The following is a 13,405-nucleotide window of genomic DNA, read 5'->3' on the forward strand; positions in this document are numbered from 1 at the left end:
ATTGTTACCCCCATATCTCTCGTCAGGCTACACATAAAGCTAGGGACCACATGTCTACAGGCGGCTACAATTTTAACAGACTCGCTGGCAAGCATGTCCTAGTCATCGGTGCCACCTCCGGTATTGGCCTCGCTGTGGCCAAGCTCTCACTGGCCGCATCAGCCAGAGTCACCATCTCTTCATCCTCAAACGAACGCATCGAAAGCACCATCCAGAATCTTATGTCCGAGTTTCCCAACGCCCAACTCCAAGGCCACGCCTGCGATCTTTCCAAAGACACTGTCGAAGCAGATATAGAGACTCTATTCCAGAAAACCAAACAGGTCGACCACATCGTCTTCACGGCGGCAGACAAATTGGCTATCATGCCCGTTCAAGACATCACCCGGGATAAGCTCATCGCTGCAGGCCAGGTGCGCTTTATCGCCGCAATACTTGTTGCGAAAATAGGCGCTCGGTATCTCTCTCCTGATCCGTATTCTTCAATGACTCTGACAACCGGAACTATTTGGGAACATCCATCGCCTAATTGGACGGCTATGGCCGGATATTTGGGTGGTATCTGCAGTGTCGCACGTAACTTGGCACTAGATCTGAAGCCAATCAGGGTCAATGCCATAAGTCCTGGGCTCGTAGCTACGTCAATGTGGAATGAGGTGATGGATGAGGAGCAGAAAGGGGGGATGTATCAATATTACGCTGCAAAGCAGCCAACGGGACGGGTTGCCAGGCCAGAAGATGTCGCCGAGGCTTATCTGTATGTGATGAAGGATGCCAACATTACTGGACGGATTGTGAGCTCGGATTCTGGTGCTTTACTTGTATGAGCCACTGCTACTGGACAATCCCATTAGATTAGACTTCATTCGACTCGTCTTTAGGATCAACTAGCTAACGTAATCGATAGACCAAAACCTCCTATACCCTGTGCAAAAGATTACCTGAAAATCAAACAGAAATGCCGGGCATCCCTCCTTCCTACTGCTTCCGTAGCTCATTGGGCCGGCGTGGGCCTGAATATTCAGCTGGATAGCACTTCACCGAGAATTCGGCGATCGGATACGGTCCGCCAAAGCTTGGTATATTATAACAAGTCTCGGGACCGATTGAAACATCGAAGGTCCCCTCAGAGCACCACCAACCACTACCATAGAAGTAAAAAGATTAGTGTTCTGTTGAGGGATGGAGTCCTGGTAACTGACTAATAGAAGTCGCAACTGGCATCTCCGATACTAGCCCCTCCTATCACGCTATATGGATCCGTTGTTATTTTGTCTCCTTCTCTCTTATCCCCCAGGCGGGCTGCGACTCACTTGTCTCCACAATTAGCTGTCACGCAGTCTCCTTCGTAAGGGACATCCTGGCAACCAAATGTGCAGCTAGTGTCGTAGGTGAGCGAAACCTGTTTACCGCGAGGCTTTCAGCAAGCGTTATATCAGGGTATCAATCGGGCTGATTACCTGGGATATTGCCTGCTGAGAAAATAGCAGAGGTGACAGGAGCTTGACCAGACCGAATCTACCGGCTTTGAGCTGCATGATTTATGGTGGACCAAAAACTAGGGACGGAATAGATGGGCCAGTGTGGTTCAGGATAGATCATATGGATGACTGCAATTGGACTTGTATCATGAGCCAGCAAGATTTCTGCATACTCTGAGCAGTCTCACATGCTCACCTATTAGTTGCTCCGATGTGATCGTATACTGACAACATCGGCCGTTGGGACCAATCGGGACTGATGTGAAAGATGAACAAAAATAGATGATTCTAGATCCCAATGGGTGTGATAGCAGTGGCTGTGGCCCCTCCTGGATGATAGGGTCGGGAGACGTGAAGGGCCGCCACCCGGTCAGCCCCTCAGGCAGGAACCCCTTCCGGTTGGGGAGGATCCATCCTTCTCACATGCCCGCCCCCCTCTTTTTGGTCCCCATCCTACATCCTAGCAGAGACTATCCAGCAAGATGAAGTCATTATGTTGAGATTTCAAACCTAGAAGACAGGCTCATATGGCGAGGACAGCCTCAACCCCTGTCAAGCATACCATGACCGATCGAACCCGATAAACACCGACTAACCACGATGCTGTCGATCGACTATTCAGGTATTTGTGAGACCCTAGTCAAGGATCTACAAGCAATTGGCGAGCCGGACTTTCCAAACTTCTGCAACAGATTGCACAATAAAGCTCAATACAGTCATATGGTGGAGAAGCTTCGTGGGGACATCGACTCGGCTCCTAACTACCCTCCAGATAGCGACGAGAATGATTGGCATAGCCAGTCCCTTGATGGACTGGGTAACGCCGATTATTTCTTGTCTCTTTTGAGTAATTGTGGCTTTGCACACGGCGTCCTCAATGTTGATGACCGCAAGGATAAGCATGGCTACAAGAAGTGTCTCGCCCCAGTGAGTATCGGACTTTCATATGAACTCCCGAGTTTAAGAAGCTGATAAATGCCACAAGGATAATGTAGATGCACGATGTCTAGAAGCCATGTCTATGCTACTCGCTTTTTGCCTTGGGGAATGGATCAACTCGTACCTTGCGAGTAAGAAACATCGAACGCTCAAAGATCTTCGAGGTATGGAAGACTTCGAAAAGTGGTTATACGACTGGTTGAAAGATGATGATACCATTGAGGGCCTGATATGGAAAGCCGAACAGGATCATGACTGGCGCTTACCAACCTACCTGATGTTCGTTGCGGATTATCTAAAATACCAACCGGGTTCCATGCCCGGCTATGGGGAACACTATACCTTACGCCCAAGCTATCAGATTCTGCAACGCTGGTCGCGCGTCAACTACAAGAATCACACGGCCAACAATCCACAGATGACAGACGATCATGTTATCTACTGCGGCAAGTTGAGCACAATATCCTTTGTACCCGAAACCTCCATTGGGATCATACAGCCCACAGAGACGTCTGAAGTGATGAAAGGATTCTACCACTATGATGTCGGCTCCACACGCGGAGACGAAGAACCATCAGACCAGGATTATTCCAGTGCAATCCTTGACAGCCTTGTCCGACTGAGTGACCAGGAGAACGTCATAAATCAATTCAAATCTTGGATTGAGACAATTTCGGACAACTACCAAGCCCTGCACTTTGACAAATGGAATCATGCTGTAGACCGGTCATTTTCGCAGGAAAAGTGGACGGAGGTTAATGACTGGATAACCAACTGTAAGTGCCCTTTCCTTTCTCAGATACATTATCTCACAATGGCAAGCACGTGTCATGGATGATAATTTCCATACAAAACCCGACTTGCACCTATGGAAATGTGACCCATGGGACGCCCAGCCATGCGGATCACAGTTTATGCCGCAGACCCGAGTGCATGTGGCTAAATCAGGAGCCACTCCCATAGAGAAAATACGCAAAGGCGATATGATTCTTTGCTCGGCCAATCCCGAGAGATATGAGGCAGTTGAGCAATTGTATCAAGTGTCGCAGGAAGTGACATCAGTAGGATTCAGTGAGTGCTGGCTGCCACCATGGGTTCGGCGTTTGTTTCGCACTGACATCTCTAGATGGGGAGCCTGCGTTCACCACAGTATCGCAGGTGTTTGAAACCACAACTGGTTTACGTGCTGTTGACCCTCGAGCAGCCCACGCATTGAATCCCTTCCAGCGCGTTGGACGACTGGCAGTTGGCCATTGCATATACAGGCTCCATGAGGGTTTGTATCAAGTGGTGGAACTCACCTCGATTGACATCATGCCTCACGCTACTCAACCCCTTTACAGAGTATCGCTTAGAGGAGATGTGCAATATCATCATGCCAATGGGTATTTGGTTGCCTGTAACGATCCAGTATACTCGGCGAGATCAATCGCAGATCAATTACAGCATCTGCCCCCAGACGAACGTCAGGCATTCCTCGCCAGTTGTAAGGAGCTTTCACCGATTTTTCGACAGCATGACATTCAAACCATCAAAACCAGGCTGGACCGCGAAATATATGACCTCCAACACGCTCCTTGGCGTCTATCACTGGATAAACAGCCCCTCTCCTGGACACCTAGAGGCTCCCTGAATATGATTGAAGGCCGGTTTCAATTAACTGCATGCCATGAAAAACTTCTACCATTCGGATATCAACTGCCGGACCTGGTTGTCGTGGATGGGAGGATTGTCGTGGACGGTCAAGTGATAATGCATACAGCATGTGATGAGAATGCCAGGACGTTCCGGTGGACTCGAAAGATCCCACATCAGCATATATATGAACATGCATACTTGCGTGTTTACCCTAATGGAGCATCTGGCTCTGGAGTTGTCTACCTCACGGTTGATGCTGATCCAAGAGACGTCCATGCAACGGCGGACGTCCATCCTTTCCGTGCACTTGCAATCTGCCCCACTCAGGAGAGCGCACAACAAACAGGCGAAGGCCCCATGCCGTTCACTGCCGATCATACGTTTCAGTTACAGTTCGATAAAGAGGTTTGGCCAGCCGATGTCCCGGACTGGAATGGCGTGAAAAGCCCGGTTGACGGGGGAAACATAATCTTCGGCTCCGTTACTACCGAGGAGGGTTACAGCATCCAGACAGCCCGCATCCCTCTCTTGGATGATCTTCAGCAGAAGATAAGCAAAAACTACAATAGAAGCCTTGAGCCACTATACCGTGCCACTCAGACATACCTCAAAAATGGCAATGTACTCTATACGGTTCAAATGCATCGAGCATCGTGGATGCCTTTCCTGGCAGAGAACTGGAACAAGGACAACAATTTCAATGTAACCTTCAAATCAGAACTGAATGTCGACTTGACGCTTCCGTGTCTGTTTCAGGAGCTGAAGGTTGAAATCAATGCCTTATTCCCGAGCAAAAATAAAGCGGTGCTTCTCGAATACAATCCCTCCATGCGTGGGATGAAAGGGAATCGGTAAGAGCCTCTAGCAACGGCGCATGATATTTAAGCCAGTAACGCTCGATAGTCATTACGTTTCCGTCACAAAAGCGCACTCAGAGGTCGAATTCTTCCAGAGAGTGAGGGCTAAAATCTCTCGAGCTTTTGTAGAGTCCCCGGAACAGTCTCTATGGAGCTTGACGGCCAACGACCGACAGCCGGCAGAGGCAACAGCGCATCTTGATCAGTACCAGAGCCTTGATGTACCCAGCCTGATTGATCACCACGAATACAATGATCAGACGGTCAGTGTGATATTATGATCGCCCACTATTTTGCCTTCAAGTAACTTATATCGTGCTTTAGGTTCATAATGCTACTCAAGCAGTGATTCAAAACATGATGCTCTATCATATGAACCAGGATGATCGGGAGACTTTCACTCAATTGGGCAAACCAGGTGACCTCCCCGTCGAACTTGCTGATGGCCTTAGTGAGGACATCAAAACTTTTCTACGCACCAAGTATGCCCCTGCCTGGCTGTGTCAATCATTTGTTGCCTCCGATAAATACGCAAGCAAGTTCACAGACAAGGAGAAAAAGAAACTCTGGTACTGGTGGCATGGAAATGGGAAGAACTGTCTCGCTCAGGCAACGGAGTACAATGAGATCAACAAACTTGCCTCAATGGAAGGAGTCAAGACATCCTATAAAACTTGGATCACTCCTTACCTGCAACAGAACTCTCAAGACTGGGCGCAGAGAATGTTGAACGTTTTACAGGTACCGATAGTGTTGGACTTTTTCGTCCAGAATCCGATTCAACCTGCAACTGGAGTGGTTAGTTAAGTCCTTCCAAACGTCCCATAAATTCTACCAACACTGACCATTTCGTGATAGCGAACAAATATCATCAACCAACAGGCCATGATAATGCACGTTCTGGATCCAAGTAACAATCTCCCGGATACCTGGTGGCAGAAGATCATGGCTTATACGATGAAACGCGGACTGGAGAGTCCCACAATGAAGGCAGATCAGGAAGAAGCCCGTCAGTTCCTCGAAAGCGCAATATCTACATTAATCATCAAAGCAATATCTCCCGACGGGACGATTCCCGGAGATGTCCAGATGGAGCTATTGAACGACGTGGAACAATACGAGACGGATAATAACCTGGACCACAGCCAATCTGCGGAGAAGCGCGCAGCAAATATTGTTGGTCGAGAAAGTAATATGCTGGATGAGGCGAGTAAATGGGCTACGGGGGCAGCGCAAGCCAGCCTAGACGAAGCGTACGATGGCGCCTCGCTCTATCAATGGGTCAATCAGGCATTCAACCAGATCCAAAACAAGTATAACACGAGCAAGTACCTAAAAGGCATAGTCTCAACAGGCATGGTGAGTTTATTCTATCCCTGCGACCCTCTTATTACTGGTTTGATACTCAATCCTTGTAGGTTGGTTTTAGAATGTTCCAGGTTGCCAAAGTCATGGTAGGCCTGGTCAATGACTGGAATGATATGACGGATGGCGAGCGATCGAAGTCAGTTCTAGAGTTGCTGCAGGATGCGACTAAGGGGCTCGACAACACTTTCGAGACTTGGAAGATCTGGAAAGGGAGAACCGGCATGTACGTCGTTGACCAAGTGGACACTATGGAGTTGGACCAAGGAACGTATCGGGCAATCGACGAGCGTGCGCCAGACCTGGCCGCTATGGGAGAGGAGGTGAGCGGCGAGGATGGGCTTGGTCCGTCTATAGGCGAACATGTTGCTGGAGACGGTGTCCCCACGGAGGTCACGCCAGGTGATGATTTCAACAACCCCCCTGACGAGCTGCCGGACGGATTATCTCCCGCGGAAGAAGAAAGCGCATCCGAGTTCCGGATTCAGGGTAACGTTCTGAAGATCCTCTCCGCGGCCCTGGGACTGGGCATCGCTGTTGCCATGACATTTAACCTCGTTCATGACTGGGACAATCTCAGTACATTTGACAAGGTCATGGGCGTGTTGTCAGTGGTGGTTCAGTTTCTGACAGTGGCCCTGGACATAGCAGACGTCGGTATCAGCACCGGCCTCTGGGCTGTGAGTGCAACACTCGCGGCAGCCATTCCTGTAGCCGGATGGGTATTGATCATACTTGGAGTTCTCCTCACAGTCATCAGCTTCCTTGTCCATCTATTTGGCGGCGGTGCCCCGCCAGATCCCGTCGAGAAGTATATTGACAATACAGGCAAACCACTACTTGCTGGATTTACTGAAGCAGCTGATCCTCTGCTCAATTATTCGCTTACACCTTCTCGCCTAACCCCGGGACGAACTACCCAGCTTACAGTCATTGGCACCAACAACACTGATAAAGCAGTCTCTCTGGCTGGAGTCTCGGTTTCGCTATATACTGGGGATGATGACAGTTGTGTGTTTAGTGACACGAAGAACTTTGTCCTGGTGGACGAAGATGACCCCAACAGCAGCCAACCGGATCATGTCTATGTCTCGCCTCAAGATGTTGCCGCTGGAAGCTTGCCGTTCCGGACCACCCTGCAGGCCGATAGCCGAACCTACTACCGATACGAACTACAGGTCGGGGGGTCCAGACAGGAGACACGAAGCATGCTGCAACAACTTGTCTTAAAACCGGCAGCTCGCTTCTCTGCTGTGTGGACGGGGACGGTGAGCACGCAGGGGTCGGATGTCAAAGTGGATGTTGTTGAGAAGACCAGTGGTGATATGAGCCACGCGCTATTGAGTGTTTCTCTATCTTGATTCATGCCTGGTGATTGATGCGTAACCCAGATTGAATTGAATTGAACTTGTCTTACTATGGTTTTCATGCCCCTGACTCAGTCCACCCCGACTGTCACCCCCTTTACTTTCACCCCTCCCCAAGTATCAGCACTCCGACTCATCATGCAGGCCACCAATCCCGAAGCCTAGCAAAAGCAACAACTGCCCAATCACTTCAAATCAGCACTATAAACCACACCGGTCCGTAGCACAGGTTGGGCACAAATACGATCGCTTTGAAGCGAGTATATATCTACCGAGATCTCATCCCGGACCAGCCTCCGCATGATCGTCTTCGAAACCTCGCCATGAGCAAAATCGGATCGGAGTCCTCCACGATGTATCTGCACCTTACCTCATAGTACGGAGGCATGTGTCATGCGGGACCGTGTGTCAGCCCTCTCGATGCCCCTGTGTGGGGTACATTCACACTCACCCGTCAGCTTCGGTAGGCAGGTTTGCAATCCCCCGGACAGAATGGAATATCGCCCAGCCTCACGTCATAATTCTCGTGATGGCCATGATCCTGTCACTTAGGCAGATACAAAGCATACAGACAACAGTACATGTCCCATGAGCCGTAGCTATATATGTAGGATAGACCATCTACTTCCATTCCATCACCACAATCACTCTCCCAACCCTAACAAACAATATTCAACAATCACTCAACCAAAATGAACCTCCTCCTCCCTCTCATTCTCCCCTCCTCACCATCCTCCCCCTCACAACCGCCCACCCCACCGATCCCATCACCGCGGCCCTCAACACCGCCCACGACATCACCTCCCCCACCCTCCAAAACATCCCCATCCCGATCCCTATCCCCCCTCACTCGCCCCTCCCCGTGGTGTGTTCCCCCACCGGCGCCAACTACTGCAATCTGGGCATCGCCACCTACGCACCCTCCGGCAGCGTCAAGATCCGTGAAATGTACGTCTACGATCGCTCCTGCCGGGGTCTCGGAACCACCCCTTTCAATTTCGATAAGGGCCATTTGTCGGTGCAGTCGCTGCTGCCCTGGACCGTGGAGGTGGATTTCACGGGTGGAGGCAATAAACCGGAGGGGTATTTCTGGTATGCGGGACGGAAGACGGATTTGGGCAGGAATTTGGTCTGTAGGGATTGTCAGGGGTTGAGGGATTGGGAGTGTTGTAATGTGGCGTTTGATTGTCGGTAGGGGGTTTGTTGGGGGGGGGATGGGGATGTATTTCGGGGTATACTACTTGTTTTTGGAGGGATATTGTGTTGGTTGGTTATACTGCTGTGGGGGTTGGGGTTGTTTAGTCAGATTAGTTGGGTACATATTGCTGAAGGTGTCTATAAGGTGGTAGACGGGAGTGAGAGTCTAGAATGGATAGATCCTTGGGATAGTAATGGCTTTTTGGCGGAATTTGATCGGATTGGAATGGCTGGGGTGAATGAAGAAGCAAATAGGTAAAAATGACTAAGGCGACTGGCTTACTTTGGTAGAAGCGTTCCTACGAAACAGGTGAATCTTCCACAAGTGGCATGGCTCCTTCCTGAGCTCTTTATGCACTCCCCTGAATACGAGAGACACCCCCAACCTTAAATACTACTTGACCAGGTCCAGATTTGTGACTAGCCCCAGGTAAACAAGAACTTGCTTCACAGTCGTCATGTGAATACAGGTTCTCTGATCAGTGAATATTGCGATTTCACTGCATGATGAGGTAGTGACTGCCAACTCTGTTGTTTAAGTCAGGCAGAAAGATTCTTCTCAATCTTTCTCAGGCTTTCCTCATTTTATGTCCTAAACTTATATAAATGTGCTCTCTGCCCTCATCATCGCTAATAATTGTGCCTACTGCAAGTACAGACTGCGGTGGATAGTTCCGAATATACGTCAACTTGTCAGCGACAGCAGCAGGCCTGCACCATATTTTGTTGGGAAAATATGCAGTAAGTTTCCATGGATAAGGCATTAGATACCTAATAAATTCTCAAGCTTTTCTAGTTCCATGTCATCGAGGCTGCGTGTTATATATAAACTGGGCTCCTTTGTGCCCCTCTATCCAAAATGCATTTTTCCAGTGCCCTAGGCCTATTTGCCCACGACACAGATTGTGATACTACATTGTTCCTCGCTAATCTTGACGAATCAGGCATTGAGACTCAGAAAATATCTTTATCAACTTTATCAATTGACTGAGCTACCCTGAACGTCACAGCCTCTCGAACGAGTCTTTCCAGTGTCCTCCCGAAAAAACAAGCTGGACTACATCTCAGTCTCCGAAGATATGCCGGCTGCACTGAGTATACAGAGGGAGACGAACTCATCTCATCATATCATTGCAACGAGCTATGAAGTCGCCGAACTAGTGGATAGACTGGTAAATCTACCAGTGTCACCCCCCTCGCTCTACATTGACCTCGAAGGGGTTAATCTCTCGAGGCATGGAAGTATCTCAATTCTTCAGATATATGTGAGGTATTTAAACGAGACGTACCTCATCGATATCTACACACTCCAAGAGGTAGCCTTTTCTCAAAAGGGGACCAACGGCAACACGATGCGGGATATCTTGGAATCATCTACTATCCCCAAGGTCTTTTTCGACGTGAGGAATGATGCTGATGCACTCTACCACCACTTCGGGGTAACGCTTGCCGGGGTCCAAGATCTTCAACTGATGGAGCTCGCAGCCCATGATCATAGGAGGCCCATCGTCAACGGACTGAAACGATGTCTCGAAAAGGATATCCGCATGTCTTTTGCGGAACGACGGACATGCCAAGAGGTAAAGGAACGGGGACGAAGGTTGTTTGCCCCGGAGATAGGAGGAAGTTATGAGGTTTTTAACATCCGACCTCTAAATAAAGACATCCAAAGGTACTGTGCTCAGGATGTCCGATACCTACCGAGGTTGTGGGATGTCTATAATAAGGGACTGACCCAGGAGTGGAGTGAGAGAGCTGCAGTGGAGGCCAAGAGCAGGATTCGGTGCTCCCAGAGCCCATCGTTTAATGGAAAAGGGCGTCATATGGCCTTGGCACCACCCAGTTGGAGACGATAATCGGGGAAACAAAAAGTAGAGCGTATTCCCACCTCTTTCTGCTATGATGGGCTTTTTACTTCTACACTGCATCCCGAGAGCTAATGCTAATTAACGATGCCTACTTTATACTGTTTCGCAAAGCCGCTAATTTTCTTCGCTGCGACCAACTTGATGAACATATCCACGAGATCATAGTCGATTGGCAAGACGTTAGGACACCTTCCTCGATTTCCGGTGAAGGGGTTGGACGTGTTGATGGGGCTTTTTCTACGGATCGCCGCAAACATCTCGGATATGAGTCTTCCCTGTTCCTGTCGCAATCTATCCTCATTCTGCTCAAGCACGTTAAATCGCGTTCAGTCAGGTTGCTTATTCTCTTTGTGGCTACCAACGAATGAAATTTGACCTGGAAATTATTGTCTGGAATCAGACTGCTTGGAATTAAGAAGTGCTGTGACACAACGATTTCAAAGAATCACTTGAGAACATGGTATATTAGGTAAAGCTATTCCCAAGTAGCATACAGAGATCAATACGAAGAAGCCATATGAGGCATTACCTTTAAGAAACAGATTCATCACTCCTGTGCCTTTCGTCTCCACTACCTTGCTATATATATCTCTGTATTATAATAGAACTCCGAGACCACCTCTCCAAAACCCTGCTACCCAGAATCCTTTTTATAGTCGTCTCGCAGTGAAGAAGTCAATCCAAAAACCCTTCCGGATTCTAGATCAGTAACATATTTATGATCATTGTAACTAGATATTTATGCTCTTTGGGATCAGCGAAAATGCGGAACCTTGAAAGTTCTCTGTAATACAAAGCAACGAGAAAATAGTAAATACAATCACAGAGTATGGTAAACAGGGCTTCCCGTCCGCTCAGCCACCATCGAGTGCGGCCGACTAAAAGATGAGACTTTCGCGGATTGCTGCTTTATGGGTGAACAGAGTGAGCAAACAGGCCCTAGAAAATAGGCGGAATTTCGCCAAGTTAAATCGGTCTATTATCATTCATCTGACATACTGATGCGGAATAATAGTCGGACCGGGGATAGCGAGGTCCGAGAGGAGACAAAGAAGGCAAGCACTTGCTGCGGTACGTACTCACTTGCGATTCTTTGTATCTTTATTCTCATACTGTGGTTTCCCTACGGCATGGTGATTCGTGCCGGAGGCTGGAATAGCCTTGTCTTGTGTATATTGTTGACATTATGTATGAGCTGTGCTCTTGTGGCTCCATGTCTGGCGGAGGAATTTCATATACCTCTGGCCTCTTATGCAGACTCAGGATTGCAATGGAATGACTGCGGCGAGGCCAACAACCACACTATCCAATGTAACCATACTCATCCAAATGCTTTGGCCTATTCTGAACCGGGTTGACGTGGCTAAAGGTTCCCGACTGGATGTTCCCGTGGATCACTTCAGCCAATCATCCGAAAAGGCTTTCTCGATACCCATCATCAGAATGCTAGCCAAGAAAGCTTCTGATATGAACTCTATTCTTGATGCTATCGGGCAGCAGAAGATGTACTACTGGGGACTTAGTTGTCTGTTTATTCTCTCCGTTCTTATGCTTGGTAATTGACTGACAGGCATAGATGGAACAACACTCGGTCAAACATATGCGCAAATGTTTCCTGACCGGGTCTCCCGAATGGTCCTTGATGGCGTTAGTAATCTGGCTGAATGGTACAATTCCTTGTTGTATGGAAAGTCGTTAATCGACACGGACAGAATCTTTACCGGCTTTATCGAAGAATGTTTCGAAGCCAAAGAAGCTTGCCCGTTGAACTTAATCAAGGGAGAGCATTTCGAGTCGGCTGGTCAACTACGGTCCTATATCGATGGCTTCTTACGCGAGCTAGAAGAAGAGCCAATTCCTGTTTATTTGAACAGCACTAATTACGGAGCCATTACGCGACGAAGTTTAGTGACCAACGGGATATTATTCGCCCTATACAAGCCGACGACTTGGCCCGTTCTTGCAAAGAACCTAGCCGAGCTTCTAAATGGCAACACAACCCCCGCTTACAGCGCATACTCCGAGTCATGGGTTCTAAAATTTCTTCTGGATGACTCAACTACCTTCATTAGTTTGAACGATAACCGGAAAACTGGCCAAGAGGCCCCAGTTCATGGTATCAAGCCAATCCACAATCATACGATCTCCCGACCCGAAATGTCATCTTTGGTATCAAAGTATCAAGGATCTGATATTTACTATCGGGCCTCGTGGTCAATTCCAACAACCCATAACTTCCACCCTCGGTACCATCCCGGATTTCCCCGGACAAGGACAGCCGAGCCAATACTAATACTATCGACGACTCGGGATCCGGTGTGTCCGTTAGTATCGGCAAAGAAAGTTCAGAATAGCTTTGAAGGCGCTCGCCTCGTGGAGCAGATCTCGTATGGCCACTGTAGTCTCAGCATGCCTTCACTCTGTACTGTGAACCATTTGAGGCGGTATTATAGTGAGGGAATACTCCCAGAACCTGGAGCAACGTAGGATCTCAGTCCTGTCCTGACCTAGCTTGGCGAGACTAAATACTAGTTTGGTAAACAGGTGTGGCATTGATGTGGAGTATTTCCCGTCCCCTCGGGGATCGGCAGTGTCTACCTTGAGTATCGAAGAGGAGGAATTGCTCAGCAGTCTTCATGAATTGGCCACCAAAGATGTCTTACTTGTTAGAGGCCAATGAGAAATAATGCCAA

The 13,405-nt window shown here is 48.7% G+C and overlaps 6 protein-coding genes across 6 annotated transcripts; 5 read left to right on the forward strand and 1 right to left on the reverse strand.

Annotated features, from left to right (window-relative positions):
- Window positions 1-50: 50 nt before the first annotated feature.
- Window positions 51-827, forward strand: BO94DRAFT_552135 (oxidoreductase; the record flags this gene model as incomplete). Its single annotated transcript, XM_025613580.1, has 1 exon — window positions 51-827. One exon carries the CDS (start codon window positions 51-53, stop codon window positions 825-827), a length of 777 nt encoding a protein of 258 aa, XP_025473289.1.
- A 43-nt stretch (window positions 828-870) lies between these two features.
- BO94DRAFT_529906 (uncharacterized protein) lies at window positions 871-1,725 on the reverse strand. The gene is made up of 4 exons (XM_025610550.1): window positions 1,461-1,725; window positions 1,314-1,402; window positions 1,203-1,250; window positions 871-1,144 (listed from the first exon to the last, which is right to left on the reverse strand). The coding sequence occupies exons 1-4, from the start codon at window positions 1,536-1,538 to the stop codon at window positions 979-981; spliced, it is 381 nt and encodes a 126-aa protein (XP_025473290.1). The 5' UTR covers window positions 1,539-1,725; the 3' UTR covers window positions 871-978.
- A 191-nt stretch (window positions 1,726-1,916) lies between these two features.
- Window positions 1,917-7,693, forward strand: BO94DRAFT_570823 (uncharacterized protein). The gene is made up of 8 exons (XM_025614840.1): window positions 1,917-2,408; window positions 2,467-3,196; window positions 3,243-3,491; window positions 3,547-4,909; window positions 4,962-5,178; window positions 5,240-5,713; window positions 5,774-6,274; window positions 6,334-7,693. Exons 1-8 carry the CDS (start codon window positions 2,082-2,084, stop codon window positions 7,639-7,641), a joined length of 5,169 nt encoding a protein of 1,722 aa, XP_025473291.1. The 5' UTR covers window positions 1,917-2,081; the 3' UTR covers window positions 7,642-7,693.
- Window positions 7,694-7,707: 14 nt separating this feature from the next.
- Window positions 7,708-9,189, forward strand: BO94DRAFT_592378 (uncharacterized protein; the record flags this gene model as incomplete). Its single annotated transcript, XM_025616142.1, has 3 exons — window positions 7,708-8,224; window positions 8,264-8,776; window positions 9,136-9,189. The coding sequence occupies exons 1-3, from the start codon at window positions 8,177-8,179 to the stop codon at window positions 9,187-9,189; spliced, it is 615 nt and encodes a 204-aa protein (XP_025473292.1). The 5' UTR covers window positions 7,708-8,176.
- Window positions 9,190-9,536: 347 nt separating this feature from the next.
- BO94DRAFT_14286 (ribonuclease H-like protein) lies at window positions 9,537-11,124 on the forward strand. Its single transcript, XM_025605733.1, has 2 exons — window positions 9,537-9,585; window positions 9,641-11,124. The coding sequence occupies exon 2, from the start codon at window positions 9,924-9,926 to the stop codon at window positions 10,698-10,700; it is 777 nt and encodes a 258-aa protein (XP_025473293.1). The 5' UTR covers window positions 9,537-9,585; window positions 9,641-9,923; the 3' UTR covers window positions 10,701-11,124.
- A 710-nt stretch (window positions 11,125-11,834) lies between these two features.
- On the forward strand, window positions 11,835-13,392 carry BO94DRAFT_505852 (uncharacterized protein; the record flags this gene model as incomplete). Its single annotated transcript, XM_025609556.1, has 4 exons — window positions 11,835-12,023; window positions 12,082-12,237; window positions 12,289-13,195; window positions 13,257-13,392. Exons 1-4 carry the CDS (start codon window positions 11,843-11,845, stop codon window positions 13,390-13,392), a joined length of 1,380 nt encoding a protein of 459 aa, XP_025473294.1. The 5' UTR covers window positions 11,835-11,842.
- Between the last annotated feature and the right edge of the window lie 13 nt (window positions 13,393-13,405).

The sequence above is a fragment of the Aspergillus sclerotioniger genome (assembly GCF_003184525.1).
Source record: "Aspergillus sclerotioniger CBS 115572 chromosome Unknown BO94scaffold_1, whole genome shotgun sequence".
Lineage (NCBI taxonomy): Eukaryota > Fungi > Ascomycota > Eurotiomycetes > Eurotiales > Aspergillaceae > Aspergillus > Aspergillus sclerotioniger.

Excerpts from the sequence above, each read along its gene's own strand:
- BO94DRAFT_570823 (XM_025614840.1), top strand. The coding sequence starts at position 2,082 with ATGCTGTCGATCGACTATTCAGGTATTTGTGAGACCCTAGTCAAGGAT. Across the intron at positions 3,197-3,242 it reads TAATGACTGGATAACCAACT|CACGTGTCATGGATGATAAT; the intron begins GTAAGTGCCCTT and ends CACAATGGCAAG. Across the intron at positions 3,492-3,546 it reads AGTGACATCAGTAGGATTCA|ATGGGGAGCCTGCGTTCACC; the intron begins GTGAGTGCTGGC and ends TGACATCTCTAG.
- BO94DRAFT_529906 (XM_025610550.1), bottom strand. The coding sequence starts at position 1,538 with ATGCAGCTCAAAGCCGGTAGATTCGGTCTGGTCAAGCTCCTGTCACCT. Across the intron at positions 1,251-1,313 it reads ACAGCTAATTGTGGAGACAA|CGTGATAGGAGGGGCTAGTA; the intron begins GTGAGTCGCAGC and ends GGATCCATATAG. Across the intron at positions 1,145-1,202 it reads GCCAGTTGCGACTTCTATTA|TGGTTGGTGGTGCTCTGAGG; the intron begins GTCAGTTACCAG and ends CTTCTATGGTAG.
- BO94DRAFT_14286 (XM_025605733.1), top strand. The coding sequence starts at position 9,924 with ATGCCGGCTGCACTGAGTATACAGAGGGAGACGAACTCATCTCATCAT.